Below are 27,589 nucleotides of genomic sequence, written 5' to 3' on the forward strand. Positions count from 1 at the left end.
ATTTTTTTAATAGATGACTTCTTTTGACAACTGACGAAAAACGTTGTTGTTTTTATGAGTTTTAACTTTAGATTAGGACTAATGATAATATATGTTGTGACAAAAGATGAAAAATACTATATTTTGGATACCGTCTTTCATGTAAATGACTTTGTTGTCTAGGCAAACTTTTGAAATATGGAGCGAGCACTTACAAATGTCCAATCATACATTTTATTTAGCCAGTTTGCATTTGTTTAACACTGAATTGTATTCACACTTAATGTTAATTGCTGAATACGATTTTATATTTCAAAGCAACCTAGCGCTATTAAAATTACTTTCCATTTTGTGATCCGTAACGGAGTTGAATGTCCTAGCAGATTAGGCTAATTCATTAATTATTTTCTAATTAATTAAACACATCACTGCACTGCATTGAAATAGAAAGTACTTCTCAAGTATCATATTCTCTAATATCAAGAGAAAAATTATATTAGGGACACTTTTATTTTTGCAAGTTGATATCAGAAAATTTGTCGGTTTTGAGATTTTTACCCAGCTACGCTTCCTGCACCTTGACTGCCTATAATGTCTGCATTTAACAAAATCATTCAATCTGTTTAGTTAAACAGTCAAGTAGACATAACACATCTTGCCTAGCTAACTATATTCCACATCTGCACTTAATATATTCAAGTCAACTCTAGGTGTATTGGAATCTATTTACATCGATCGCCTGGTTGTTTAACATTTACCGGATCAGATAGAGTACTTTATAGAACAAAACAATGTTTATTTGTTTGTTTGTTTGTTGTTTAACGCCGCACTCAGCATTTAGTAATATTCCAGCAACATCACGACAGGCGCGCCAGAAATGGGCTTCACACATTGTACCCATGTGGGGAATAGAACGTGGGTCTTTGGGGTGATGAGCGATAATTAGGCTAGCCCACCGCTCGATGGGTTTGATGATGGGTTTGGGTCACTAGGACATGTACTATGTTTGTTTGTTTGTTTGTTGTTTAACGCCGCACTCAGCAATATTCCAGCTATATGACGGCGGTCTGTAAATAATCGAGTCTAGACCAGACAATCAAGTGATTAACATCATGAGCATCGATCCACGCAATTGGGTTACGATGACATGCATCAACCAACTCAGCGAGCCTGACCACGACAAGCATGGTTGCCTCTTACGACAAGCATAGTCGCCTTGTACGGGGACCTATTCTACCCCGGATCTTCACGGGTAGAACCAGACTAATGTAGATCTAGGCTCTGTCTTAAGGAAAAGTGAAATTCGCAATGCCTGTAAGGGATACATGAGGTTTCCGATCACAGTGGGCGGTGAGTGAGCATTCTTTTACGCCGCTTGTAGCACTATTCCAGTCATGTCAGCTGGGGCGGTAAAAACGCAAAATGTGCTGCATGAAGACGCGGACCCTCGCTGTAACCTCCAGTTGAGAGTTTGTGCCATATAGATATGGTACTGCTTTTCGAAGATTGTTGGAACCGGATTTACACAAATTGTACACTTTCCCAAACGCTTACACATACGGACGCCTATTTTCGGATAACCTGCCTCTTCTTATGCAGGTTTATATTTACTACCCTGAAACCTGGGTTGTCCGGAAACCCCGCTCTCCGGATGATTGATCATGAGTGAGTGAGTGGGGGTTTCGCCGCTTTTAGCAATATTCCAGCAATATCACGGCGGGGGACACCAGAAATGGGCTTCAGACGTTGTACCGTTCGGAATCGGACCCTGGCCTTCGGCGGGACGAGCGAACGCTTTGATCACTTGGCTTCCGAACCGACCCTCCGGAAGATTGCTGCCAGGACGTCCACTATGTTATCATGACTTGTAATCCGGACGATTGTGATTTTCGGGATTTCTCTGCATGTGAAATCACATTTTAATATTTATTTTCTTCGCAAAGACATTTAAGACTACTGTTATTTTACAACAAAACTCACGCGTACCTCGTTTTTCTTAACATATCTCATTTATCCGTTGTATATCTTTCAGGGACTTTTAAGATAATTGCAGACAGTAGTGCAGATGACAGTCGTATACAACAGGCACCAGAGACAAGCATTTCGGTACGGCGACAGTCTGTCTGAGGATATAACTGACTGTTTAACCCGTGAAGATCCGGGTTAGAATAGATCTTCAGCAACTAATGCATGCCGTTAAAGGCGAGAATGTTTGTCGTAAGGGGCGATTAACAGGATCGGGTGGTCAGGCTCCCTGACTTGGTTAATGCATGTCATCGTATCCCAATTTGCAAGGATCGATGCCCATGATGTCAATCACTGGATTGTCTCGCCTAGACTCGATTATTTACAGACCGCCGCCATATAGCTTGAATATTGCCGAGTGCGGCATTAAACAACAAACAAATAAGTATTGTGGCAATTTGCACGGGATCTTATGACGATAGAATAGCAAGTAGGAGTGAGCAGGTGGCAGTTTATCTTCACAAGAGCCTCGGGCACAGCTGCAGTGTCTGATCCCCACGTGACATGTGACAGGCGAGTTTCACGTGCTGCACGAGCAGACATCTGTAATGCCCATTAGAATCATCGGCCATTGGAGATGACAGCTGTGTTCTTGTGAAATCTCCTCGGAGAATGACACGTTAGTGCTAACATGGAGTGCCAGTGTGAAGCAAAGAACCACTGACCACGTCTCTGGCTAATTGCACGAAGGATACATGGATTAGATAACTTGAATATCAAGCAAGAGCAATCTGTGCATTTCATCGAAGCACGTCTGGTAAAGGGCTCCCAATTTAATGAAATGGTTATCGAATGTGTTCCGTATTCCCTGGCCACACAAAATGTGCTCCTTTGACGACTGCTGCCTGGTCCAGGGCTCTCTGTGGACAGAGCAGGCTGGCCGTCTTGTTCAGTGAACAGCACCAGTGGACATAATTGCCATCTCGTCTGCAGCAGGGCCGACAGACTCGAGCTCGTGTAACTGCAACACGAGATGTAGAGAGTTTTTATGTTCCCAGGTGAACCTTGCCACGCGCTTTGAATGATAATAACTTCATATTTCAACAACAAACTGCGCCCACCCAACTGGAACGACCGCGGGGCTCCCGATGAGGGGTTTAGCTTGTACTCGTTGTTTATACTGTACGAGAAATGGTTGTTGCAGCGAGCTGTTTTCCTTGCTGACATGATGGGGTGGCCTTGTGGTCAAGTGCTTTCTTGTCATGCCGAGGACACGGTTTGAATTTCCAAAGCGATTAAAATGGAGCTGGAATATTGCTAAAAGGGCTGAAAATAGTCATTCAAATGGTGATATTTATTTTATGGGCGTCTTCATTGAGACAAGATCTGATCAAATGTGTAATCTGTTTGTTGCACTAAGAAGGTGCTTACGTTGAAGCAAGGTTTTTGGTATGATCTACAGGCGTAGGTCAAACCCCTGAATACCCCTGAACGACTTTCAAATTGTCAACCCAAACATTGAACAGTACGTGTCGCTGTCCCCTGTTATCGTGTATGGTTTGTCAATAAATTGGTTATGTTAAAACATTGATCGGACGAATGACCAAATATTGTGTGGTTTTCAATAACTTCACATTTCCACCACTTTACATGAAGCAGTTACTTTTTTCCGCTTTATATATAGTACATGAAACATTTGTTTGTGATTGATTAATGGTTTCATTATCGAACGAGTTTAATTAATGAGCACTCACAGGACCAAATGCTTGTATATATTTATTCCAACGTTGTGACGTCTTCCTGGTGTTATATTGCCAGCGCACCGCTTCCTCGCGCACTGATGTTGGAAGCGTTGAAGTTTACGTACTGGCACAGTGTTTGTGGTATTTTATGAACTGATTTACTATGGATCGCATTTCACGCACTGGTTTAGCGCCAATCGCGCTGGTTTAGCGTCAATCGCGCTGGCATAACGTGAATCGCACTTTAGGCACTGATGCGGTGTGAACCGATATTGCGTGGAACGCACTTTAGGCACTTGTTAAGTGTGTCGTTAAACAACAAGCAAATAAATATACCCAATTTGATGTCGTCTCACGTCGCATTTCACGGACTGTTTAGTATTCCGATTAACATTATGCCTGTTCAAAAAACACTCTCACTTACTATATGTTTCGTTGCAGCGCACAGAACACTTATGCACAGTGAATGCTGCGCTATAGATAGAGTATAGTGGTTTTGTTTGTTCGTTTGTTGTTTAACGCCGCGCTCAGCAATATTCCAGCTATATGAATGCGGTAACTAAGTAATTGAGTGTGGACCAGACACTCCAGTGATTTACATCATTAGCATCGATCCACGCAAATGGGATACGATGACATTCATCAACCAAGTCAGGGAGCTAAGCATAGTCGCCTTTTAAGGCAAGCATGGGTTGCTGAAGACTTACTCCACCCCGGATCTACAAGGGTCTCGTATTGTGGTTCTGACATTACTCACAGACACAATATAAATAATTGATTATGATTAATAAAGTCATGTGTTCGGAATAGTTAAAGGTTAAATTACCACAGAATATTTAATGATTTATGGAAACGGGTTTACTTAAGATTATCACATCACTTGATATTCTCCAAATGATTTCAGTCAAGTATCCATCACAACCCTTGAAGGTAGAACGCCACTAACCCGTCAATGCATAAGGAGGCCACCAGAGACCCCCCTGAAGGGAGCCTCGCGTTACTCACACCTGCTAAGGTGAGTGCAAGGGAGGTAATCCTTCATGGACGGGTGGGTTCAGGGTGGTGAAATCAGTGACGAGACAGGAATGTAGACTCGCAAAACAAGGAAAACTCTGATATCCACTGTGAAGCGCTGGCAGTGGCCTAGAGAGACGTAACAGCTTTGCCGCCTACCCACGACCTGTTACGTACGGCCAGACATGTTCGAAGCAGGATAGAAATGACAGGCGACCAGGAGACGAGGTTTTCCTCAGTCAACAGCCAGTGTGGAGGATGGTGGCTACAGAACGGGGTCATGATCGGGTGGTAAAGTTAAAGACTTTGAGTTGAATATGGGCCTGTCTCGCAAGCTTGGAGGGTCCTCGAAACCCGAGCCGCTGAGTGATGTGGAGTATCAATGGAGTACCCAGAGTTACACCCTGAAGGAGATTCTGGGCAAGTTCAAGGTACCCAGGGTGGTCCAGTGCGCGTCTCCGTGTTCGGTACAGTTGTCGGAGTTTCAGTTCGACCTGCAGCAACCATTACTTATCTACAGCAAGCGGTATGTACGGAAAGCCTACGCCAGGAATCTCAAGTATGAGAAGGCGTCCCAGGAAATGATGGCGTCTGGCCCCCCTGTCATCATTCCACAGGATTACGATGGTAAGTAGTGAAAAATACGGGGCGCAGATCACTGAATTCAACAGCCACGTGAGTTACATCTCCTTATTGAGCAGGGAGAAAAGTAGGAAAACTTTCACAGGCTTGTATGTTAATAGACTACAACAATAAATTAAAAAACAGTTAGGAATCTTGATTATTTTGGGGGATATTATTTTCTTGTGAAGACTAAGCACACAGTGTCATAACTATCCCCATAAATGCAAATGATTCCTAACCGTTTTGTTCAAATACGGTAGGTCTAGGGTTATTGCATGACGAGCTTACAGCTTGATAAATATAAGAAATTAACAATAATATAGATTTTGTGTGGGGTGAGTTAAATTTAGAGTGTTTCAAATGGTACCTTTAAGAACGAACTTTAAAAGATACAAACATTTTGATAAGATTAAAGTTATTATCTCGTCATGCTAAGTTGGAAAACGGTCGGTCAGAATTTAGTGGGGTGGGGCATTGTGTGAATATGGGGATTGGATGTCTCTACAAAGAGCGGTCATAGCTCAACGATAACCCGATCGTAACTGAACAGATCCTCATTGAAGTAGTGTTGTTGTCGGGCTCTGTACAAACACCCAGAGCATGTAAATCAGCGACAGCTGTCGCCTCCAGCGTGATAACAGGAGACAGTCATTGTGGGCAGAGAGTAGCACCTAGCTCTCCACAATGGGGGCAGACCGACAGGAGAAAGTCGCATTTTGTTCCCCGAGCTGCTTTTACATTGTTATAGATACGACACAAGGGCGTTATACACATACGGCCGGGGCAAGTATAGAAGTCATGCTGCTGTAGAGGGGTTTCATCAACAATATGCCTGTATTGGGCGTTTTGATTGTCTTTGTATTATTTGATGTTAAAGAAGAAACGAATCTCTGTAACTACAATCAAATCAGAAGGACTTGAATACTTTATTTATCCAGAATACAAATGTAAAATGAGTAGAAGCGACCAGAGGGATCAGGCTCGCTGATGCATGTCGTCGTATCCCAATTGCGAAGATTGATGCTCATGATGTCAGTCACTGGATTGTCTGGTGTAGACTCCATTATTTACAGACCGACGTCATATACAGAATATTACTGAGTGCGGCGGTAAGCCACACACGAACAGTAACATGCGTCAGTTTGCTTGGTCTATAGAGGTTTGGCAGAAACAACAGTACTCGAAATCGATTTTATGATGTAAAATTGTCTTTTATGGTTCTTAAGTTGTGTTTATTATTTGCTTACACAATCAAGAAACTACACGATTCCGCATCGCAAAGTTGGGTATTATTGATTAAGCAGTCGTAAAACAATTGGGAACGTTTCTATATTTTCCTATCCATAAAAAATAGACGAACCCAAATCTGTTCACCTGATATTTGTTATGTTGACGCAGCGCAAACAACAAACCTACTGAGGCTCATTGTTTGTAGGGCAGTGCACGAGAAAGCCCAGTTTAATGACCCAGTGAATCGAAGGTGATGTGTCAAGCGCAAGAACTCAGTCAAGTATGGCCGAGCTGTTGAAAGGAATCAAATCTATTATAACCTACAGTCACCTCGTGACACGACTTAATTGTAGGGAGGGGCTTGAATGAGATTAAATTTTGTGATTTAAATTGTCCATTTTCTGCCATGGAATGTAATAACTTCTGCAGTTTCTGATACGGAACGGCTGCTCTGCCACGACCCTGGTATTAAGTACTTCGTGTACTTAGTGAACGTGTTGACGAAGCATTTCAATGTCGGATAAAAATTTAGATATTTTAAGTATTAGGGTAGCGGGTTTCAAAGGTCTGCAAGTTTTCCATCCGACAAATTTCTGCAATGACACATAACTGAAGTCTTTGGGGGGGAATTAGGTCTTTAACTCGCTATCACGAACACTTAAAGCTCGATAAATAGCTTAAGACCATGATAAGGAAGATTTTAATTGATTCTGTGGCTTAATATCGGTATTCTGTTTGTTATGGTATCCAACATGGGTACAATGTGTGAAACCCATTTCTGGAGTCCCCCGTCGTGATATTGTTGGAATATTACTAAAAGCGGCGTAAAACCACATTCACTCACATCGGTTGCCTAGTTAAAGTTTTGAAGATTTAACTATCGTTCTTTGTTTCCATGGGGCAGATGGGTAGCCTAGTGGTTAAAGCGTTTGCTCGTCACGCCGAAAACCCGGGTTCGAATCCCCACATTGGTACAATGTGTCCCCCGCTCGTGATATTGCGGGAATATTGCTGAAAGCGGCGTAAAACTATACTTACTCAATCACCCACTCTCTATTTCCATGGAAATGCAGAACGCGTTATTTGTATGCATGACGTTTATTATACTGTAGTTGTATGTTTTATTTATTTTGTATTCCTTTTGTGGCCCATTTCTGTATTTCCATAACAAAATCGCTGCTGAATAATATTAATCCAAGCATGCGATCGAGATTACTAATCACATTTTGACCTCCAGACTCACCTGGGGCGGTCGGGTAGCCAAGTGGTTAAGGCGTTCGCTCGTCACGCCGAAGATCCGGGTTCGAATCCCGACATGGGTACAATGTGTGAAGCCCATTTCTGGTGTCCCCCGCCGGAATATTGCTGGAATATTGCTAAAAGCGGCGTAAAACCATACTCACTCACTCACTCCAGACTCACCTTGCTGTCAGACTGCCTTGACATTGCTAGACTATTGATAAAAGCTCTCGTTCGTCACACCGAATACACAGGTGTGTTTCCCATACGGGTAACGCCTATCTTGCCGGTCTGAGGTAACGACTCACTGCAGATCCAAACTGTCGAACATATTGGCAAGTCTTTAGAAGAAACGCCGTGATATGGGCGGGAAACTATCAAACTATCAAAACTGACAATTTATCCAAATTATCCAAAGAAGTCGTTCTGCCATAATCAGTTATCCATTATCAGTGATCACCATTACTGTTACGATAAATATCCTGGACCCATTTGTGTGACGTCGTTATAGCCATTATCTTCTGTCATTAACTTCCCATAGAAACGATACTCGCCCATGTGCATAATTTGATTGGACAGCTATTTTTTAGTGTACTGTTATTGAATCGACTCAAAATGAGGCTATAATATTAAATGGGTCCATGGGATTTATTTTATACGGACCGCCTCCGTGGTCTAGTGGTAGAGCGGAAGGTCCGGGGTTTGATCCCCGACCGCGTCATACCAAAAGACGTTAAAAGATGGTTCTTGTTGTTACCCTGTCTGGCGATCGGCATTAAGGGGCTAAAACAAGGACTGGTCGGCTCGGAGTCAGTATACTGTGTCTGAGTGGGGTATTCATGTTAAACTGCGGCATGGTATCTCAGTGAGCCAGCACTATAAATCGGCATCAGTCCGGATTAGTACAAGCAGCCACACACACACACACACACACACACACGTGCATGCACGTCGCTATATAAGTGCAATAATCTTGGACGCGACGTTAAACCCCATTTCACCTCACCCATTTTATACGAATGGAAGACGCTAGATAATCGAGACGTTTAATGATATCGTTTTTCTAAGTGGAGAAATGCACCATTATGCACTTTGTTGTGTTGTTTGTTGTTTTACGCCGCACTCAGAAATATTCCAGCTATATAATCGAGTATGGACCAGACAATCCAGTGATTGATGTCATGAGCATCGATCTAGGCAACTAGGATACGATGACATGCATTAACCAAGTTAGCGAGCCTGACCACCCGATCCCGTTAGTCGCCTCTTACAACAAGCATGGTCGCCTTGTACAGCAAGCATGGGTTGCTGAAGACCTATTCTAACCCGGATCTTCACTGGTTAATGCAATCGGTCCCTTCACTGCTTGACAGGCGCGCAACATGATCCGGTTGGATTTCCCCGAATGTTGATTGGGTTGTAGATTTGTTTGTGTATTCTGTGCTAATGGCTGGAACAGAACAAGCTCTATATCTGCGTCATTTCTGGAGTGCCATTATCTTCTCAAATTTCTCCTTAAGGCTGCCGTTAACGTAGACGTCTACAAATCTCGTGAATTGGAATTATCCATCGTGCATTGCATAGATTTAACTTTTGTGTTGCCCACGATGAAAAGAAACACACAGGAATGTTGTGTATGAAACTAATGTGTCTGCTTGGAAAGGTAAGGGTTCCTGAAGTCTGACATGAACAATTGTCAGCGACATGCATTGGTAGCTCTCTCTCCGTGAGGAAAACTGAAGGAATGCACTACGCCCACGAATGTTGTTGCGTTCTTGTCGGGCATTAACTCGGTGTAACAACAGATGGATTGGCTACCAACCACTCTGGGGCGGTGGGGTAGGCCAGAGGTTAAAGAGTTCGCTCGTCAAGCCGAAGACCCGGGTTCGATTCCCCTCATGGGTACAATGTGTAAAGCTCATTTCTGGTGTTCCCCGCTGTGATATTGCCGGAATATTGGCAATAGCGGCATAAAAACATGTACACTTTATACTCCACTGATGATCATTATGATACTGTTATCCCTACAAGGAAACACCCAGGTTTTATCGAAAAAAATAAATGACATTGTTGCAAGGTATAATTCTTTACGAAAAAATTCAAGCTCATATCTTTAAATAAAAAACATGTTGGTTTTGTAGCTGTAGCTGAAATTATCTAATAGCGACACACGCACGCACGCACGCACGCACGCACGCACGCACACACACACACACACTCTCACTCACACACACACTCACTCACTCACACACACACACACACACACACACACACACACACACACACACACACACACCACACACACACACACACACACACACACACACACACACACCACCACCACCACCCTCCCCAAATGGTTTGTCCCTAAGACGACCATATTTCCACAATCATTAACTATTAACTTGAGATTTCTAACATTGCTTTGCTTTGTGAATCGGGTCCCCGGATCGAGACAATAGATTATAGATTTTAGGCATACTTTCGAATTCCATCTACATGCACTCACGATCTTATTTATTCGTCATTCAATTTGTAATTAGTTTTCCCGAGTTTATTTTGTCGCTCTCATACACAGAACAGGTAAGCTCATTCGACACGCCAAGAAGCCGTCTTCAGAAAAGACAGTGGCCGCACATTCTTCTCCGTATACAAAAAATACAAACGGGTATCAGCACACAAGTATATACGCCTGGCCAGTTTTACCTTGAAATCACAAAACAGATATACTAGATTTTCATCTCATAAAATGTGGCATGGTGACTCAACATAAACTTGTGTGGCGAATACACGGAAGAATGGCTGCGGTCTTTAAAAGTACATTAAGGCGAATTCCAGCACGATCGTAAATGTGGATATATTTCAACAATAAGATTCCCAGCCCGAGGGTGAACGTATTCACAGAGCGCCTCCCCACCAGACGGTGAGCGTATCCTTTGGGTCACGGCGGTCAAAAATACAAATGAATTGAGGGTTAAACCAGTCATCGACTGTTTATTAGGCTGTAAATATCAAATTATTTCACGCCCAGTAAACAATATGTCATTGTGTTTACTGGTGATTTTGCCCCCCTGAGTTGTGTGTCATGCTTTTCATCTGTTAGGTTATCAAATATGTAGAGACTTGGCATACACTTGAGTTTGTTTTATTAGCCAGTTCTGATATCTTTATTGAAGACAAGGGCGGTGGGCTAGCCTACAGTGTCGGCTTTACGCCTGAGACCCGTTCGACTTCCCGGTACAAAGTTTTCAAGTCCCGTGTCCAATCAGATTCCACTTCTCGTATCACTTGCATTAGTTTCAAACAAAATGGCGGCGCCCCGTCAGGACGATTTGATCGATAATCAACATCTATATTATGACAAAACGGGTCCTACATCGCCAAATGCATCAAATCACGTGTGCAACTTGATTAAAAACATGAAAAGATTTGGAAAATATCTGTTGACAACGAGTTGGTTGTGCACATGGTTTGCAAATCCTGATTTCGATTTCGTTGCGCGATTTTGATTGGACTATGCATAGATTCGTTAGTCCAGCCATAATACCAGCCTAGTTCGGCAAGGGTGGAAACTGGACTTTTATAGTCAGTTTACTCTCTTGCCTCGGGAAGATGTGAAAGAGGCGACTATGCTTGTAAGAGGCGACTAACGGGATCGTGTGGTCAGGTTCGCTGACTTGGTTGATGCATGTCATCTTATCCTAATCGATTAGAGCGATGCTAATTACGTCAGTCACTGGATTGTCTGGTCCAGACTCGATTTATTTACAGACAGTCGTCACAGATGAACTATTGCTGAGCGGAGCGTTAAACAACAAACAAACAAACTAAAATGGACACTTTTGGGTTTCCGCGTGGTTGACCGTCGTCTCCAATCAGTTTCAGTGTCGAATCTACTGCGACTCGCAAGGCTGTCCAATAGGGTAGCATATTCATGAGTGAGGGAGTGAGTTGGGTTTAATGCCGCTTTTACACAGTATTCCAGTTATATCGCGGCGTGTCAGCTTAATGTGGGAGGAAAGCCCGAAGTGATGCAGGTCTCAGACGTTTACCACTTCGGTGAAACCCACGAGCACGGGTATGGTGCTGACAAACCTAGAAACATAATAGGGGCGAACCGGGATTCCAACCCACAATCATAGGTTTCTGGCGTGCCCAAAGGACGCAACTCTGCACAGCGAATCGCGGCGCCTTAGACGACTGGGCCACCCTTGCCCCAATATTCATGAGTCATTACCGGCAATTCATATAAGTCCCAAACTGATCGTTCACGTTTCACTGATACAGCCCCGACACACATAGCCAGGCACGCCAAGAATGTATACCGATATTGACAGAGAGCTGTAAGAACGTCAATGTATCTGGGAGTTGCGTGCCTAGTGCTTGATGGTTAAGGATGTGTGTCAATCTCCCCCACCCACCCTCAAGGCGCTGTCAGTGTACACGGGCGTCAACGCGCGTGGCCTACATACGCACAATGATTATTCAAGTTTGGGATACAAATTCAATAAGTGAGGCCACCATCACTTGTGAAGCAACAGTTTCAGCACTGATGGTTACAGACCCACGTGATCTGAGTGTGCACGCGATATCACTCTGACCTACCGCTGTATAATGAGGAATGGAGATGGTTTTACAAATGTTTGATAAGAGGTACAACTGCTTACTGATCACAGTCCTGACCTGACTCGGTGTTGGATTATAGGCGTATAATGAATCTTGTCAAGTCGAAGTCATGTTGACCGTGTCATAATATTAGACAACTGAGTCAAACTTGAATTTGACAAGACCTTCTTATACGATAGTCGAGAAAAGGGAATTCGACCTTACGAATTTTCACTGTTTATTGATTCATTTGTTCTGGCGAGTTTAGACTGATCATTATTGGTGAATGTAACATATTTATGTTTGTAAGTGTGCTGGGTTTAAGGACGCTTTGTATGAATTTCAATATAATATAATATAATATAATATAATATAATATAATATAATATAATATAATATAATATAATATAATATAATATAATATAATATAATATAATATAATATAATATAATAAATATGATATAATATAATATAATATAATATAATATAATATAATATCCAATGTGAACATGGAATTAAGCCCCCACGATCGGCCTATCCGGCCACGACTAAGGGAAGCAACTCTTTACAGCGAATCACGTCGACTTAGACCACTGTCAGAATAACCAGAAACCCAGCTCCGAAATATACAACACGGAATCACAAACATTACGTGTATATTCCATATGTAACCTAAACACATTGTTCTACATTGCTTGATGTTTGTACAAACAAAACGCCATCAATTAAACTCTCCCTTAAACTGTTTTCATAGAGAAATATTTAATCCAATGTTTAATCGTAAACAAGCAATACGCCCACAATGGTGTCATGTCTTCTTAGTAAAACGTACATAATCCTTTCTGTAGACAGGACAATTTATTAATTTCCCACATCAAGGCCCGAACATGGTCCACCTTCCCAGATCAATATTTCCTAATCCTTATCAGGGAGGATCTATTACTTCAAGAAGGGCGTACAGAATTGAAACGTGTTTTCAACTCCCCCACCACCCCACGAACGTGTTTACATAACTCTTTAAGTCGGTGACCAAAGCCATCGATCAAACTCCAATAAATTCTTTCTTTCACTGAAGCCCTGACTTACATTGAGATTCAAAGCCCTTTCATGGCCTTTGACTTGGAAGGGAGCCCCAAATTAGCTTTAAGAGCTCCGAGTGTATTCAACCCATTTGTAACACGCAAATTGCTCTACAGCCGCACAGCAATCAAGGCGCCCCTACATTCAAAGCTGGTCATGTAATGATAAACTGCGAATGAAACGACGCCTGTGAGACCCACGCCGTAATTTGGTTCTTTGGAAACTCTTTTAGGAGAATGTTTCTGTGGAGAGAGTGCTGTGATAGAGACAGCTGTATACTTTATTCTTGTATTGGACTGTTGTGTGTTGCGTATTATTAGTTTGTTTTCTCATAGATGTGTTTTCACAGTTGTATGGGACCCGTGAAGATCCGGATTAGAAAAGGTCTTCAGCAATCCATGCTTGTCGTAAGAGGTGATCGGGTGGTCAGGCTCGCTGACTTGATTGATGTATGTCATCGTATGCCAATTGCGTAGATCGATGCTCATGGTGCCAATCACTGGATTGTCTGGGCCAGACTTGATTATTTTCAGACCACCGTCATATAGCTGGAATATTGCTGAGTGCGGCGTTAAACAACAAACAAACAAATAAACATTCGTTTTGTTCTATGAAGTACAGCAAACAAGCAAACAGTAACATGCGTCTCATTGCTGGGGCTATACTTATGCGGCTTAAATAACAGTATACCCAAAATTAATTTTATGATGTAAAACTGTATTGTCTTAATTAGTTTTTTAATGATTACCAAATCAAGAAATTGCTCTCCTAGATTCCACTTTGTATTTTGCATGGATCGATGCTCATGATATCAATCACGGGATTGCATGGTCCAGACCGCCGTCATGTTACTGACATATTGCGTCGTTAAACAACAAACAAACAAACACAGTTGTACGGTTTATGTGTATGACCGTATCGTATTACAATTACATACAGCCGAACCCCAAGTTCTTAGAGCCGTCGATTACTCACTTGGAAAGAAATATCTTGTCAAGCTCGGACAGAACACGGGGTGACTTCTTATAGGAAATTTTCCACGAATCGAAGGACTTTCCTTAAGTGGTTCCCGATGTTGATTGCGTTGGATTGTGTCAGAATGTTTTGGATTGTCTTGGATTGAGGTTGGATGTTATGGATTGTGTTCGGTTGTTTTCGATTGCTTTGAATATTTTGGGCTGCGTTCGACCTGAAAGTCAATATTATTATGACATTGAAAATGTGTAATTCCAGATTAATCGACCTACATGCGTATAATGCGTATAATATAAACTACCAGTCGATGTAATGCGTATATGGGTAAAGTAGAATGCGTCAATGAGTGATACCGTAGATTTATACCTTCCAAACAGCTGTAAATATCTTAAGCTGTAAATATCTTACGCTGTAAATATCTTACGCTGTAAATATCTTGCGCTGTAAATATCTCACGCTGTAAATATCCCACGCTGTAAATATCTCACGCTGTAAATATCTCACGCTGTAAATATCTTACCCTGTAAATATCTCACGCTGTAAATACCTCACGCTGTAAATATCTTACGCTGTAAATATCTCACGCTGTAAATACCTCACGCTGTAAATATCTTACGCTGTAAATATCTTACGCTGTAAATACCTCACGCTGTAAATATCTTACGCTGTAAATATCTTACGGGTAATGAACCTGTGATCGCACCCAGTGTGTAGACAACTGCACAGATAGGCAGATTTTTATTTAAGTCTCACCTCATAGATGTACATTATAAAATACAGCATCTTATTAAAATTTGAGCCACTCAACATGGAGTTATGAGAGACTATATATACTATTTACACATATATACAGATATATATTAAAAAAATTTATAAACAACGTGTTTAACGACGATATAAAATGTCTTTTCTTTTCTTTAAAATATAATAGCAGGTTTGGGCCGCAACATAGCAAACATCATGGCTGGACAGTATAAAACATAACTTTTCAATATCAGGTAAAATATCAAAATTTGGACAAGTGTTAAAACATAGATCAAGTAACTGGGATCTCTCAACATTGTATAAAGGACATTTAAGTAAAACATTGCATTCATCTTCTAAAATATTCTGACATGATATGCACAGGTCACATAGACTTTACAATGGCTGGGCAGTACTCCGGTGCAACCCACTCTCTATTGCCGTGACTGCTTTCATCCACACACTTATACAGGACGGGGCCCCGTTTCACAAAACTATCTTAGCACTAAGATTATCGTAGTCCATGTTAAAGTATGGCACATACGTAGTCTAAGCACAAAGATTGCTTTGTGAGACTGGCCCAAGCTTCTCAGTCCAGGGGACTGTTGTGCTCTGTCTGTGTTGCTTGTGTACAACTAAGCCTTTGTGTGCAGTTCATGACGCGTGAAATCTGCTTTGTATGTTTGACATTGCGATTTTACGTACAAACTTTCCCACAGCCTTTGGTTACTGGGATTGTACAAAATGGTTTACGCGATTCGGAATAGTTTCACTGTTAGAGAACACATGAGGCAAATATATACGGAGCACTGCGCGTGGTGAGGTTTACATAATTACGGAGCACTGCTCGTGGTGGGGTTTACATTTATATACGGAGCACTGACGTGTTGAGGTTAACATAAATACGGAGCACTGCGCGTGGTGGGGTTAACATATATACGGAGCACTGACGTGCTGTGGTTAACACATATACGGAGCACTGCTCGTGGTGGGGTTAACATTTATATACGGAGCACTGACGTGTTTAGGTTAACATACATACGGAGCACTGCTCGTGGTGGGGTTAACATATATACGGAGCACTGAGGTGTTGAGGTTAACATAAATACGGAGCACTGACGTGTTGAGGTTAACATAAATACGGAGCACTGACGTGTTGAGGTTAACATAAATACGGAGCACTGACGTGTTGGGGTTAACATAAATACGGAGCACTGACGTGTTGGGGTTAACATAAATACGGAGCACTGACGTGTTGAGGTTAACATAAATACGGAGCACTGACGTGTTGAGGTTAACATAAATACGGAGCACTGACGTGTTGGGGTTAACATAAATACGGAGCACTGACGTGTTGAGGTTAACATAAATACGGAGCACTGACGTGTTGAGGTTAACATAAATACGGAGCACTGACGTGTTGAGGTTAACATAAATACGGAGCACTGACGTGTTGGGGTTAACATAAATACGGAGCACTGACGTGTTGAGGTTAACATAAATACGGAGCACTGACGTGTTGAGGTTAACATATATACGGAGCACTGACGTGTTGGGGTTAACATAAATACGGAGCACTGACGTGTTGGGGTTAACATAAATACGGAGCACTGACGTGTTGGGGTTAACATATATACGGAGCACTGACGTGTTGAGGTTAACATATATACGGAGCACTGACGCGTTTAGGTTAACATACATACGGAGCACTGCTCGTGGTGGGGTTAACATATATACGGAGCACTGCGCTGGTTGAGGTTAACATAAATACGGAGCACTGACGTGTTGAGGTTAACATATATACGGAGCACTGCTCGTGGTGAGGTTAACATTTATATACGGAGCACTGACGTGTTGAGGTTAACATAAATACGGAGCACTGACGTGTTGGGGTTAACATATATACGGAGCACTGCGCTGGTTGAGGTTAACATAAATACGGAGCACTGACGTGTTGAGGTTAACATATATACGGAGCACTGCTCGTGGTGAGGTTAACATTTATATACGGAGCACTGACGTTTTGAGGTTAACTTAAATACGTAGCACTGACGTGTTGAGGTTAACATAAATACGGAGCACTGCTCGTGGTGGGGTTAACATAAATACGGAGCACTGACGTGTTGAGGTTAACATAAATACGGAGCACTGCTCGTGGTGAGGTTAACATAAATACGGAGCACTGCGCGTGGCGGGGTTAATAGTTATATACGGAGCACTGACGTGTTGAGGTTAACATAAATACGGAGCACTGACGTGTTGAGGTTAACATAAATACGGAGCACTGACGTGTTGGGGTTAACATAAATACGGAGCACTGCTCGTGGTGAGGTTAACATAAATACGGAGCACTGCTCGTGTTGAGGTTAACATTTATATACGGAGCACTGACGTTTTGAGGTTAACTTTAATGCGGAGCACTGACGTGCTGGGGTTAACATAAATACGAAGCACTGCTCGTGGTGAGGTTTACATATATATACGGAGCACTGACGTGTTGAGGTTAACGTAAATACGGAGCACTGCTCGTGGTGGGGTTAACATAAATACGGAGCACTGCTCGTGGTGAGGTTTACATATATATACGGAGCACTGACGTGTTGAGGTTAACATAAATACGGAGCACTGCTCGTGGTGGGGTTAACATAAATACGGAGCACTGCTCGTGGTGGGGTTAACATAAATACGGAGCAGTGCACGTGGTGAGGTTAACATAAATACGGAGCACTGCACGGGGTGTGGTTAACACATATACGGAACACTGCTCGTGGTTGGGATTAAGTTTATATACGGAGCAGTGCACGTGTTGAGGTTAACAGCTACATACGGATCACTGTAAGTGATTAGGTTATTTAAGTTTTGTACTTTTTCATTATGAAATCTCGATCAAATAGTTCCCGGTCATGCCTGTCTCCTCGAAAGCCGCATGCAGACTAAGAACGGTCGCTGCAGAACGCGAGATGCATTTGTCATGGCCGTCGTTCTACGCTTTCTAATATAAGTTCCTGTGCACCTTCTTACATCTCTATCCCAAACTACCAGAAATCCACATGACCTTTTTTATCATTCTACATCACATTAAAACACTACCTATGACTTTCATAACCGTATGCCCGAGGGTCAGGAAAGAAGCGTGATTTACAGACTCCGGAAAAACTCGACTCTTTATTGACGAGATGGCGAGGTAGTCTGGACACCAAATCAATAACACGGGCTCACATATTTGTTAGGTTTAAATCAGAAGCTTCTAGGTGATGGGCTGACGGGAGGATATATCCATTTGTTGTCTGAATGATGCTCTCGGGGCGCATCCTGCACAGACACTCCTGCATTACGTACAGTGACAAGAGAGGCTGAAGTCACAGTGCTGTCTGAATCCTAATTATACGGTCCTATCAGTTCATTTCCTAAACGATAAACATTCATGACTTGGATCAGTTTCTGATCTGACGCTTTTCTGAATCAATGTCGTGGTTGCTGTTGGTTCTACCCACACAGATGACATTGTCGTCGTTGTAAGCGGCACAGTTACCCCAGGTGACATTGTCGCCGTTGTAAGCGGCACTGCTACCCCAGATGACATTGTCGTCGTTGTAAGCGGCACTGCTACCCCAGGTGACATTGTCGTCGTTGTAAGCGGCACTTCTACCCCAGATGACATTGTCGTCGTTGTAAGCGGCACTGCTACCTCAGATGACATTGTCGTCGTTGTAAGCGGTACTGCTACCTCAGATGGCATTGTGTTCGTTGTAAGCGGTACTGCTACCCCAGATGACATTGTCGTCGTTGTAAGCGGCACTACTACCTCAGATGACATTGTGTTCGTTGTAAGCGGTACTGCTACCCCAGGTGACATTGTCGTCGTTGTAAGCGGCACTACTACCTCAGATGGCATTGTGTTCGTTGTAAGCGGTACTGCTACCCCAGGTGACATTGTCGTCGTTGTAAGCGGCACTACTACCTCAGATGGCATTGTGTTCGTTGTAAGCGGTACTGCTACCCCAGATGACATTGTCGTCGTTGTAAGCGGCACTGCTACCCCAGATGACATTGTCGTCGTTGTAAGCGGCACTGCTACCTCAGATGACATTGTCTTCGTTGTAAGCGGCACTGCTACCTCAGGTGACATTGTCGTTGATTGCGTTACTGCTACCTAAGATGACTATCCTAGAGGTGGCTTAATCGACACGTGTATCCTTTGTAACGGGTCATCAAATAAATGGTTTACTTTGCGCGTACGTTTCCTTGGTCACGGGTCATCAAGGAAATGGTTTACTTTGCACGTGCGTATCCATGGTCACGGGTCATCAAAGAAATGGTTTACTTTGCACGTACGTATCCTTGGTCACGGGTCATCAAAGAAATGGTTTACTTTGCACGTGCGTATCCTTGGTCACGGGTCATCAAAGAGAACGGTTTACTTTGCACGTGCGTATCCATGGTCACGGGTCATCAAAGAAATGGTTTACTTTGCACGTGTGTATCCTTAGCCTTGGTTCTCATAGAGATGATTTTCCTTGACCAGAGACAGAGATGGTTTACGTGCGGAAATTATACAACAGGTTAGTTTACCCGTATGTATCCCCGCCCGGTACGGGTCAAATATTCCCATGTGTTAGAAGTACATAACAAATATGTGGATGGCAATTCCAGAAGGAATTGTACCCATGTCGGGAATCGAACCCGGGTCTTCGGCGTGACGAGCGAACGCTTTAACCACTAGGCTTCCCGGCCGCCCCTCCTGAAGGCGAAAGACCATACCCCGAAACATATTGTGCCTATTCACACGAAAAAACGTTTACCTCAATTTTCTTCTTCTTACCAAATAATATTATAGTTTACTTGTTATTCATGAAAGAATACAAGCCATATAGGCACAGAATAGATTTTCATCACCTTTTGTTTGAAAGGAGGCGTCAAACAATGTTTGGATCCAAAACACATGGTGTTTCATTATCCACCATGTGCAGTGCAACATTTTTTGTAAAACTTGCGGCATCTTTTCTCCAACATTTTCGGCAACAAACTATTTAAAAAAATAACACTACCAGTCGTCCCCAGAGGTATGATAGCACCGTTAGACTTTAGACCCTTGGGGACTTGAACTACGTCCGTTGTTCCCGACATGGACATCCCGGAGGGAGCCTTGTGTCCGGGACTGCGGCTGGGTCAACTTAACCTCCCCTGACTGACATTGGCGACCTCCGCTGCACACAGACACGTGGGCGGAACGTCCATTAGGGAAGGTAATAACTGACGCCGGATCGATCACCCCAGTCATAACGAGGACCTGAAATACATATTTCAGTGTCACTTTACATGATGAAGTAGTTATTTAAGAGAACTGGAACCTTTTTCTGAAAACGTTTCGCGAGGGTTGTTAATAAACTTTTAAGTTGCACGACAAGCAGGAAAGTAGTACGGGATGAAGCAACACCACCGAGGCCATTTTAATGAGCATTTCCTCCATCATCTGGGCGAATGTTGTACTCTCATAGGAGTGATCCAAATGTTTGGCAAATGTTTGGCAAATGCTGTAATGATATAAGGCGATGTAATGTGATATTACGCCATCAACGTTGCAACTCTGATTTAGATATATTCCCAGAGCCCCCTACTAATTACAATCGGATGATGACAATGTGTGTTCATGACATCAATCACTGGTTTGAATGGGCCAGTCCCGTCTTTGTTTAATTTAATAATGCCAACTCCGGAGTAAAACATTTACTCAATTTGTCCACTTAGGATACGGAACACTAATTGAGTAAGAAGGTTTACTTGTCATCTTCAATGACATCTAAATAGTCTCCAATCTAACTGTGTAGTAGTGGGCGGTCGGATAGCCTAGTGGTTAAAGCGTTCGCTCGTCACTCCGAAGACCCGGGTTCGATTCCCGACATGGGTACAATGTGTGAAGCCCATTTCCGGTGTCCCCCGCCGTGATATTGCTGGTATATTGCTAAAAGCGGCGTAAAACCATACTCACTCACTCACTAACTGGGTAGTAGGAATACGGCAACTAGGAATGTTTTTGTGATAAGATAGATGGATAAATCAAGAATGGCAAATGTTGTACTTGAAGCAACATCCACACATTGCAATCGTTGGTAAACGCGGAGCCTCGGGTGTATTGTCATGTCAAGTGACCACAGAGATTTATAAATATCACATATATAAAACAGATGTTGTTGATCTAGCACGGGTGTAGGAATCAGATCTATGAAGGGTTCCAAATGTCTGTCAGATTGTCTTATTCGTGACCGTAATTGCCACACGACGTCGTGTCTTTAGTAACATCATTGCGCATGGCGTCATTTCCGCCATAGCGTCATGTTAAAGTGACGTTTTTGTTTCGATCTCGGTTCCCCGCTTGTTTTTTTTGTGTCCCTTGGAACGAAGCCTAGATTATTCCTTTAGTCGATACTATGTTATAGAGGGCAATGGTATTCAAAATGAATCAGTGTATGTTTTAATTATATTTATGGCCATGTCATAGTAAGACCCCAAGGAAACTGCGTCAAAATAGACCCCAAGCCAACCATTACTGGCCTTCAAACATAATGTATTTGATCGGGTAGTCAGACTATGTGACTTGGCTGATTGGTGTCCCGATAGTGTGGATCGCCGCTCATGTTTTCAGTCACGGGTTTGCCTGGGCCAGACTCGATGTCCAGGCCGTAGTGATAAAGCTTTGATGTTGCTGACTGTTGCGTTTGACATCATTCAATCACTCACTCACTCACTCACTCACTCACTCACTGCAAATGTGGAACCTACCAAAAATTGGCTCGTATGCCACAGATAAGCCAGCACTTCCAGGATCCGATCCCTACCATCCAGTCTCAACTACTGCCTACTCAACTACATAGAGTGAGTATGGTTTAAAGCTGCCGGGGGACACTAGAAAATAGATCAGACATTGGACCTATGTAGGGAATCTAACCAGGGTGCGTGCCACGAGGCTACCCCAACGTATCGCGTAGGCACAGTGGAACTATTTCTGTGTACGTTATGCAAAACCCGACAAAATAAACCTATACTCCATTCAATCCAGATCTCTATTGTCTTGAAATGAAAGAAATGAATGCGAAACCACGCTTCAGAAAGAACAATTCCATTAGCGAATGACGCCGTCCCCTTCAGCACGACCGCTTCGCGACGGGACGGACGTGGTAGATAAATCAGTAATATACACCAGGTCCTCGAGTTTAGGCACCGACCCAATAAGCTGCTAGAATATATGTTCTCGTCACTGTCTGTGTTGAAGTACGACCAATCAGCTGGTAGAATATAGATCACTAGATGTCTGGGTGGTTTTGCCAAGTGTGTGATACTGAATGCATTCGGGTTCAGTCGGCTAAATCCGTTACCTACATAATACCTCGACAACAATGGTGTAGTGATTGTGCATAATTTCACTTTAAACCGCATGCCGACCCTCCAGCTGTATATCGTATGACGCCCATGGTTAAAAGAAATTAGGTATTCCAGTCGATATCCATCAAAATTTACATAAGGGTAACGACAGCCGCCGGTTTCAGTGAAACTAGTGATCTGGTTCCAATGTGGTTTCCTCCCTATGCCGGCCGAGATCACCCATGGGACTAAGGTTCGCCGAGTGATTTTGAATGCATACTTGATCTGTAGACTGTCAGGTATATTATCAAAATCTATGGTCAAAAGGGGGCGGATGTCTCAGTGGATCGAATACCACGTTGCCCAATTCGACGTCATTAAAACCCACTCTCTATTCTTTCCCTGCAAATGAAGCTGACACAAAGATATGCAAGTGGAATCTTGAAATCGCACTCACTCGATAGCCAAATCAGGCAATGTTGCGTTCAGCATAAAATAATGTCTATATTTAATTATATTTCGGAGAATCTGTGTAGAACCAATTCCATATTGTCATTTGCAATCGGAAAAGACATTATGGCTACGAGCGACAAACTAATAAGGGATGACACTTTATGGATGTGTACGAAAAATATATATTGCTTACATTTTGTTATTTGTTTGTTGTTTAACGCCTCACTCAGCAATATTCCAGCTATGTGACGGCTCTCTTTAAGACATACCTTTTTTTCTCAAAGAAGGAGCCAAACAATATTTTTGGATCCACAACACATTATTTTCAGGAAATCCATCATGTAAAGTGTCTAAGACCTGCATCAACACGGGCGTTCCTTCCACAGTAATTAAGTTACCACGTTGTGATATTACTATATACTGCTTTCGTCGTCGTAAACCACAGACCGCCTCCGTTGTGTAGTGGATAGAGCGTCTGCCGTGAAAGTGGAAGGTCGGGTTCGATCCCTGGCCCCCTCTTTCCAAAATACTTCCGTGAAGATCTGAGTTTAAGATAGGTCTTCAGCAATCCCTTCTTGTCGTAAAAGGCGAGTATGCTTGTCTTAAGAGGTCATTAACGGGATCAATGCTCATGATGTTAGTCATGGATTGTCTGGTCCAGACTCTATTATTTACAGACCGCCGTCATAAAGCCGGAATAGTGCTGAGTGCTGCGCTAAACAACAAACGAACAAACAAACAAACATGCCAAAATACGTTAAAATATGGTACTTGTTGTTACCATGCCTGGCGCTCGGCATTAAGGGAATAGAAGGACTTGTCAGCTCGGAGTGAGTATACTGTGTCTAAGTGGGGTATCAGTCACGATATCTCAGTGGGCTAGCACTTTAGAACTAGACTAGTACAAGCCGCGACACACACGCGAACACCGACTGACGCACGCATGCAAGTGGCATAAAATGTGCACTAATCTTGAACGCATCGTTTAACCCCAATTCATCTCACCGTAAGACACACTCCCTCATTGAAATCACTCTTCCTGTTACAGGTTGGTTCACCGTGGTCAACTCGGAGTCGGACACGCTGCCTCGCCACACCAGGATAGAAACAATCGCAGGATGTCCCTCTGAGCGCTTCCTAGTGGGCACGCAACTCCCGGTACTTATCCATACTCCGGGCTATGATGGCGAGGCCCAGTACGTAGAGAGTGACGTCATGCCAGGAGGGGTACTGCGCAAGACCGGTACTTGTGAGAGCGACGAAGCCATGGCGGAAGTGATGGTCACTTTGAGGAAAGGCAGACCGTGTTTACGATGCACAGATGAGAAAAATGACGATTTGATAATACCTTTTCACCACAGAGCAAAAATGTTTGAAGTCTCTGACGAAACGTCACCTACTTCAAGCGGATTGGTCAGCATGAGACACGTGATTGAGACTGGAGAGGCGTTATTCCCGACTGTTTTACGTCACATGTTCGGAGAACTGCCGGCTGTGTCTTATTGCTTTACAGGAGACTTGAGACTGGAGAGGGTGTTTCACGAGGACAGTGTTCTTGCGTCCACACTTGACAAAGAAGCGCCATTCCCACTTGAAATTAAAACCGATTCGAAGGTGCGCTTCACAATTGCATTAAACGAAGCAGACATCAAACGAACGAGCGATTACAACGACGCCTTTTGTGCATGTGAGGAGCTTGGAGATAAATATCTCTCGGGAATGAAAGTGTCCTTCACCTTGCAACCGGAAATGGTACCATTGGATCCACTTGATTGGTCAATGTCAGAAGCCGGAAGTGACGCAGAGGATGTAGATGCAAAGTCTGAATTTGAGATAGACTGGGACCCAGACAGGACAAATAGTATGATTAACTTAGCGGAAAAGGCAGAGAGAATGCCACATCCGAAACCTGATGTCGTTCTAACGGACAAACATGAACGGCCTGGGGAACCGCAACACTCGCAGAAATTAGAGAATCGTTCCGGTAAAACCGACTTGTTTACAATTGATAGTGGATTGAAAGACATTGTTTCGTTGGATGACATGAGAGAGGAGATTGTGTGATTGGCCGTGCAGTAAATGAGTTTACCCAACGTGTAAGAGTGCAATATTTCCGTGCGTGTATTGCTCACATGCCAAATGGACAGCAAGTAATCAAATAGACCACGCAACTATTAATTCGTTTCTTGTAAAGTGAACATCATAAAAATATTTACACCTGACAAAAAGTTATATACCTTCCCTTCATTTCATATATCCCGAACTTCCGTGTATATTTTTGAAATATCTACCGTGACATGACATTTTGTTAATAATCTAATATACCACTTATACCTGGTGAAATATTTCTCCAGATCGACGCAAGGACCGAGTAAACCAGGGTGGTGAAATCACCGTTGCCATGAAACAGTTACAGATAATTACCAGATAGCCGATTTGGTTTTCCGTTTGTCAATAATTAAAGAGTCATTTACATACAAAGAAGACGAACTTCGTACATATATTGATGGACATAATTTCAAAAAGACTTTGTTTTATGAAAAATGTAAGCGGTGCCATTTGGTTTTCTGTTTGTCAATAAAACTGTGTCTTTCAAAAAACAAACACGACTGTATTTCGTCACAAAATTGACGAGAGGATTTGATTTCAAAAATACTATTTTGTATGGAAATAGTAAGCGGTGCTTTCCAGGCGTGTATATGTATAAAATATTATTCATCTGGAGGGAAACGTTTTCATGTCTACTATGATATTATTTTTCATTTCCCCGCCGTGATATTGCTGGAATATTGCTAAAAGCGGCCTAAAACCATACTCACTTACTCACTCATTTTTCATTTAACTTGCATTATGATAATCTGAGAACTAATAACCTGAAATATCTACTGCATTATCTCTGTTGGCCTTGTGTGCACTCGTTGTACTGCACATTGGGTCTCACTTGCAAACAGCGACCTCGGTGATAGGGCACTTGTTAGAGTGTGTGAGGAACATTCGTGTTTCGGTATGGTATGCTGTTCCATGGAATGAATCCATTAATAGTTGAGCAATGGGTGTTATGCTGCTCAGCATCTGTAATAAAATGTACTCATTCATTTACCATGTGTGACATGGGGGCCCAGAAGTCTAAGACGTCATCGAAGTGCTGGGTTGCGTCCCTCAGTCTTGTAGGAACCAAATTAAATCGTAGGTTCGAATACCGGAATCGCCCTGATTATGATTCCTTGTTTGTCCGCGCCATATCCTGCGGTTTCCCCATAACTTGTATCACTACAGTCTTTTCTACCACATTAAGCAGACACGGTCTTATATAACTGAAATAATAATGTCCAAAGCGGCGCTAAACCCAACTCACCCACTCACAATGTGTCACATTGGTTCTGGCATGCTATATAAATGATACATGTAAATAAATATTGTTTGCGATTTTTTTTATCATTTGCAGGCAGGAGTGGGATGGTAATAATAATTTCAGGCGAAATTCAAGGAAATATTGTTACCAAGACTGTGATTCTTATTTATGCCGAATATTTGGACAACGATCAAAGTACTTACACTGTGTCAATAAAATCAATGAAGCACACTCTGCGTTATTTTCTGTTACAGTAGATCCGTGTCGTACCGATTTGCCAATTAGGCGTTGAGTTCAGAAAATGGCATCCTGCGACATATAGTTTGGAAGTACCCAGAGTCGAGTCGCGTCAAGTCACGTCAACACCCGAGTAGACTCACGGCGCAGGAGTCAAGTTTATGTTTTCAAGTTTTCATGTTTATGAAGCCCCTGTTTCATTACACTAACCTACCTGCGAACAGTGAAATGTAAGTTCCAGAGACCATCTTGTTTTCTAACAGACGAATTAATATCACGTGACAGGTCCATTGTGATCATGTGACGAGTGACTATTCACGATAAGTGCCTGTCACGTGATTTGGGAGTCAACATTGAAATGCATTGTTTCGTAACGTGGTACGGATTAACCAGTGGAATTGCAAGTTTGTAAATAAAGGTATAACGACAAGTGTTTTGGTGTAAAAAGTAACAGCCAACCAGCTTCAGTGGCAGATAGATTAGTGATGTCCTTTGATCAGGACGTCAAAGCAAACGATGGTCTGTAAAACAGTGTTGCACTTTCATCTCCAGTGGTTCCAGTTTTGGATGAGTGAGTGAGTGAGTATGGTTTTACGCCGCTTTTAGCAATATTCCAGCAATGTCACGGCAGGGGACACCAGAAATGGGCTTCACACATTGTACCCATGTCGGGAATCGAACCCGGGTCTTCGGCGCGACGAGCGAATGCTTTAACCACTAGACTACCCGACCGACCCGTTTTGGATGATAAACAGAGATTATTACACACGAGTGCAGTAATCTGTTTCTTACACACCTTAAAATCACACATTTTTAGCATCGTATATTTGGTCTTTTGTTATGATTAATGCATTAATACATAACAACGGCCACGAGAGTGCCGTCACCTGACGTACTGCTTACTACTCATAAATAATGTGACCCTACACAAAAGGTTTCCGCCATATCAGTGTATTATCAAGGCGATGATGATAATGCAAACTAAAAAAGG

The 27,589-nt window shown here is 42.7% G+C and overlaps 1 protein-coding gene across 1 annotated transcript; it reads left to right on the forward strand.

Annotated features, from left to right (window-relative positions):
- Nucleotides 1-4,720: 4,720 nt before the first annotated feature.
- Nucleotides 4,721-26,592, forward strand: LOC124134604. Its single transcript, XM_046499523.2, has 2 exons — nt 4,721-5,327; nt 24,058-26,592. Exons 1-2 carry the CDS (start codon nt 5,018-5,020, stop codon nt 25,071-25,073), a joined length of 1,326 nt encoding a protein of 441 aa, XP_046355479.2. The 5' UTR covers nt 4,721-5,017; the 3' UTR covers nt 25,074-26,592.
- Nucleotides 26,593-27,589: the final 997 nt, after the last annotated feature.

The sequence above is a fragment of the Haliotis rufescens genome, unplaced genomic scaffold (genome assembly GCF_023055435.1).
Source record: "Haliotis rufescens isolate VD_foot unplaced genomic scaffold, xgHalRufe1.0.p SCAF_2, whole genome shotgun sequence".
In the NCBI taxonomy this organism is placed as follows: domain Eukaryota; kingdom Metazoa; phylum Mollusca; class Gastropoda; order Lepetellida; family Haliotidae; genus Haliotis; species Haliotis rufescens.

Coding starts and splice junctions, on each gene's coding strand:
- LOC124134604 (XM_046499523.2), top strand. CDS start 5,018: ATGGGCCTGTCTCGCAAGCTTGGAGGGTCCTCGAAACCCGAGCCGCTG. Junction 5,328..24,057: donor CATTCCACAGGATTACGATG/GTAAGTAGTGAA, acceptor TTCCTGTTACAG/GTTGGTTCACCGTGGTCAAC.